Genomic DNA, 4,574 nt, shown 5'->3' on the forward strand with positions numbered 1-4,574 from the left:
CTAATGGTCATGGCTGCTGCTTGATTCTCCCTTCTTCTTCTTTCTCTTCCCTGTCTTGGAGTAATCTCGGATCTCTTCACTAGGACATCTTCTACCCCAAACAGAATCTAGGAGTCCTTTGAGCCCAAAATCTTCCAATCTGTTAAAGGTTGACTCAGTGTATTGATGAGATTTTGCTTGTTGCTTGGCTAAGAATTCAGGGCATTGTTCAAATGGCTTGATCTCAGGATTGAGTGTTGGCAGATTGTGGGTTAAGTACTCCAACCTTGCTTGCATGTTTTCATCATACTCCACTCTTTGTACGTGTCTAACTTCTCCCATGGTATGATGAACATTCTTCCATTGATACAGGTTGTGACTATATTCCTCTGCTTTAGCTTGACTAAAATACAGCTTATCATATGATTCCTTGAATTCTGTTGCTCTTTTTGCCCTTCAAGAATCTGTGCTTGAAATTCTTGCTGCTGAGTCATCATTTGTTGCTGCCATTTCTCTTGTTTTTCCATCATTTGGCGTTGCCAGTTCTCTTGTTGCTCTCGATCCTTCAGATACTGCTCCTGTTGCCTCAAATATTGTTCTTGATGTTGCTCCTGTGCTCTCACGAATTGCTGAGACATTTCTTCAATGGCTCTCTGTATTTGGCTCAAATCCAATTCACTAGAAGCTTGCTCTTCCTTGCTGCTGGCCTCATCCTTTTCAGCTGGCCTTTTGTCATTGTCCATAAGTTTCTTGTTGGTTTCCTTGTCTTTCATCAAGGTTCTTCCACTCCTTAATTGGATGGCTTTGCATTCTTCTTTGGGATTCGGAATGGTATCACTTAGGAGTGAGCTTGTTGGTCTTTCAATCACTGCTTGCTTGGACAATTGACTAATTTGCCTTTCTAGATTTTTCATTGAGGCTTTATGGTTCTTGCTAGTTAGCTCTTGGTGCTTCATCATCCTTTCCATCAGTATCTCCAAGTTGGAGATTCTTTGGGAGTTGGCCATTTCTTGAATACTGTCGGCTATGAGTTGTGCAAGATTGATCTCACCTCCCTGCAAGATGCAGTATGTCAAGAGTGCTCGTTTGATTGTGACCCAAGATGCGTTTCCAGTAGGAAGGATAGATCTCCTCACTATTTCATACCATCCCTTAGCCACAGGAGTAAGATTTATCCTCCTTATGTGACTTGGAATTCCCTTTGAATCTCTTTCCCAATCTATATTTTCCATGCATAACCCCTGCAGGATCTCATCAGGATTATTTTTCATTTGCATTCTAGCCTCATAACTAGGCTCTGGATAGGTTATGGTTCTCAACTTGAGGGCTCTTGTGATAGCAGCTGGGCTAAAACTCACTTCAACCCCTCTGACATAGCTTGTGTAAGGAGCACTATTTTTGTTTTCTTTTACAGCATTTGCATAGAACTCCCTGATCATGACTGCACTGATGTCAACAAGAGGAGCACATAAAAGTTCCCACCTTCTTTCTTTAGTGATTTGCCTCATAATGGGATATTCCCCGTCTCTCAACTCAAGGCCTTTCTCATAAATGACATTCTTTGCCTCCATGAACCTATGATATCTCCCTTCATGGAATTGGGATCTAAACTTGCATGCATCAAATGATGGGGGTTCGGTTACCATAGGTTCTTTTCCCGGCCTTCTTTTTGAGCTTGAGGAGGCCATTGAAATTAAAGTGAAAAGAAAGAGGAAGTGAGAGTAGAAGAAATATGTGTTGTGTTTGGGAAGAGTTCCGGTTCGGTTTTGATGTATGAGGTAAGGGAATTATGTTGGTTTTGGAAGTGGAATAGAGTATGGTTTTCATATGAAAATGGCTTGAATGGGAATGTGTATACCGTGTTGGTGCCAACGGCTACTTATAGGTGAGTTCTTCAAGCCTTCCAACAAAACCATAATAAGAGAGAGAGACTCGTTGGTGCTCATGAAGGGTTGAGATTGATTTGCTCATCCAAGGAATGCATGAGATGGACGGCTTGCATGTGTTGTTGAGGCTTTGACGAGGATCCTTCTTCCATTGGCTGCATGTACCTCGGTGTTCAATATTGCATGCATGCAAATTTTGTTCCCCATGAGCACGTTCTCCTAGGCACATGTGACCTCCCTCACATAGCTTCTCCTAGCCGTGGCCCCTCCTTGTGTTTGTTTTAACTTTTTTTTTCTCCTGCATGAATCAAAACAGCTAGTTAAGAGTATAATATAACCGTGGCAAATAAAATGTTAAAAGTTGGTGAACACCAAACTTATCTTTTATTGAGGAGGTGGCTTAACACTGCAAACCGTTCTCACAATTGATGCATTTTAAAAAAATTGATGTATGATCCCTTATCTGTATGGTTTTGAGTCCATGATTGGGAAATGATCTTCTGAACATTGTTATACATGCAGACACCAAACTTAGTGTTTGGTCACATGCTTTATCAAAAGACTTATGCATATGCTCTAAAAGACAATCCTCTTCTTTGAACAATGAACTTGGGTGTGCCTTAAGGTACACCAAACTTAGAAGTTTGCCATGTGCTTCAAAATGATGTATGCATTTACCAGGCATGAAAATTCAAAATCATATTTAGAGGAATCATAGCTTATTAAATAAAAGAGAAGACAGAAATCTTAAACTATGGGTTGCCTCCCATGAAGCGCTCTTTTATTGTCATTAGCTTGACATTGACTTCCCTTTAGGGTGGTTGATGTTGGTGATGTCTCAACTTGTCACCTCTCACTGTCAGCTTTCTCTGTGTGCTTTGATGCTCAATTTCTATATGCTCAAGAGAAAGAATTTGGTTGACAGTGTAATAATCTTCTGCTCCATGCTGTTGATATACGAGTTGCAGCTTATCACCTTTAGAAAATCCTTCAATTGGGATTTTCTTGTTCTTCCAACCTTTGTGAGCCTTTTTCTTGCTCTTCATCTTTTTCTTTCTTGTTGATCTTTCTTTCTTGACAGTTACTTGAGTTGTGATACCTTCCTTCTTGCTGATCACCCCTGCTTCCTTTTTAATTCCTTTTTCTTCTTGCATCTGTTTGTTTTTCTGTTCCACTTCCTTTTCAGTTGATTGCTTTGGAAGGAGATCATCACTCATTTTGCTTGTTTCTTCATCCCTTTGTAATTCTGGGAAGACTTTCAGGATGATGCTCTCCTCATGCATCCTGAGGGTTAACTCTCCTTGCTCTATGTCCACAATGGCTCTAGCAGTGGCCAAAAATGGTCGACCAAGTATTATGGAGTCATTTCCATGTTCTGAAGAATCCAGGATCACAAATTCTGCTGGATAGATAAACCTGTCAACCTTAACTAAAAGGTTCTCAATCAGCCCCTTAGGATATACTACTGATTGGTCCACCAATTCCAAGGACATCTGTGTTGGTTTCACCTCCTCTATGCCAAGCTTTTTCACTAAAGAATATGGGATTAGATTTATCTTGCTCCTAAATCGCACATCCCCTTGTTAATGAATAGGTTTCCAATAGTGCATGGTAAGAAGAAACCTCCAGTTTGCCTATGGTGCATGACACTACAAAACTCCCTGGATCCTTAAGCTTTGGTGGGATTCCTTTTTGGAGCACGGCGCTACATTCTTCACTAAGCATCACTGTTTCCTTCTCATTCCAATCTCTTTTCTTGTTGATGAGCTCCTTTAAGAACTTGGCATATAAAGACATTTGCTCCAAAGCTTCAGCTAAAGGTATGTTGATCTCCAACTTCTTGAAAGTCTCAAGAAATTTGTGGAAATGCTGATCCTTTGTTTCCTTGTGAAATCTCTGTGGATAAGGTAGTGGTGGTGTTGAGCTCTTCTCCACTTGATGTTGTTTTGGAATTGGTTCCTCCATGATCTGCTTTCCTTTCTTTAGATTCTGTGGTTCGTTGTTTTCCTCTGTGAGTTTTTCTGGGAAATTCTTGCTTATCATGTCCTTGTTGATAGCTTCATCATTCTTTGTTGGCTCATTGTCATTATTCTTGGTTGCTCCTTGGTTACCATCCACTAACATCTTTCCACTCCTTAGTTGCACGACCTTGCATTCTTCCTTTGGGTTGGGAATGGTATCACTAGGTAGTAAACTTGATGGTTTTTCAACAGAAATTTTCTTAGAGATCTGTCCAATCTGCCTCTCTAGGTTCTTCATAGAGGCTTCTTGGCTCTTTGTTGTCAATTCTTGGTTCTTCATCAGTTTCTCCATGAGCAGCTCTAGATTGGTGATCCTCTGGGATTCTTGTGTAATTGGTTGATTTTGGGGTGTTGATGGATGATGATAGGTGTTTTGATTTGTTGGGTGGTTATTGGGTGGATAATGGTTAGAGTTGGGGTAATTATTTTGTGGTTTTCTGTATGTATTTTGGTTAGTGTTTGGCTGGGGGTTGTGGTTTGTGCTTTTCCAATTGTTCTGACTTGAGTTTCTTTGCCATGGTTGTTGGTTTTGATTATGGTTGTCTCCCCATCTGAGGTTGGGATGGTTCTTCCAAGATGGATTGTAAGTATCACCATAGACTTCATTAGTTCCAGGATTTTGGGTGTGCATGTATTGGACTTGCTCTTGCTGTTGCTCCTCTTGAGTTTCTTCATTTTGCACCCAAGT

At 40.6% G+C, this 4,574-nt stretch overlaps 1 protein-coding gene across 1 annotated transcript; it reads right to left on the bottom strand.

Annotated features, from left to right (window-relative positions):
* Positions 1–1,256, bottom strand: LOC127746650 (uncharacterized). The gene is made up of 2 exons (XM_052260550.1): positions 392–1,256; positions 1–311 (listed from the first exon to the last, which is right to left on the bottom strand). The coding sequence occupies exons 1-2, from the start codon at positions 1,254–1,256 to the stop codon at positions 1–3; spliced, it is 1,176 nt and encodes a 391-aa protein (XP_052116510.1).
* Between the last annotated feature and the right edge of the window lie 3,318 nt (positions 1,257–4,574).

The sequence above is a fragment of the Arachis duranensis genome, chromosome 4 (assembly GCF_000817695.3).
Source record: "Arachis duranensis cultivar V14167 chromosome 4, aradu.V14167.gnm2.J7QH, whole genome shotgun sequence".
In the NCBI taxonomy this organism is placed as follows: Eukaryota; Viridiplantae; Streptophyta; class Magnoliopsida; order Fabales; family Fabaceae; genus Arachis; species Arachis duranensis.

Coding starts and splice junctions, on each gene's coding strand:
- LOC127746650 (XM_052260550.1), bottom strand. CDS start 1,256: ATGCAAATGAAAAATAATCCTGATGAGATCCTGCAGGGGTTATGCATG. Junction 312..391: donor AAGGAATCATATGATAAGCT/GTATTTTAGTCA, acceptor CCATGGGAGAAG/TTAGACACGTACAAAGAGTG.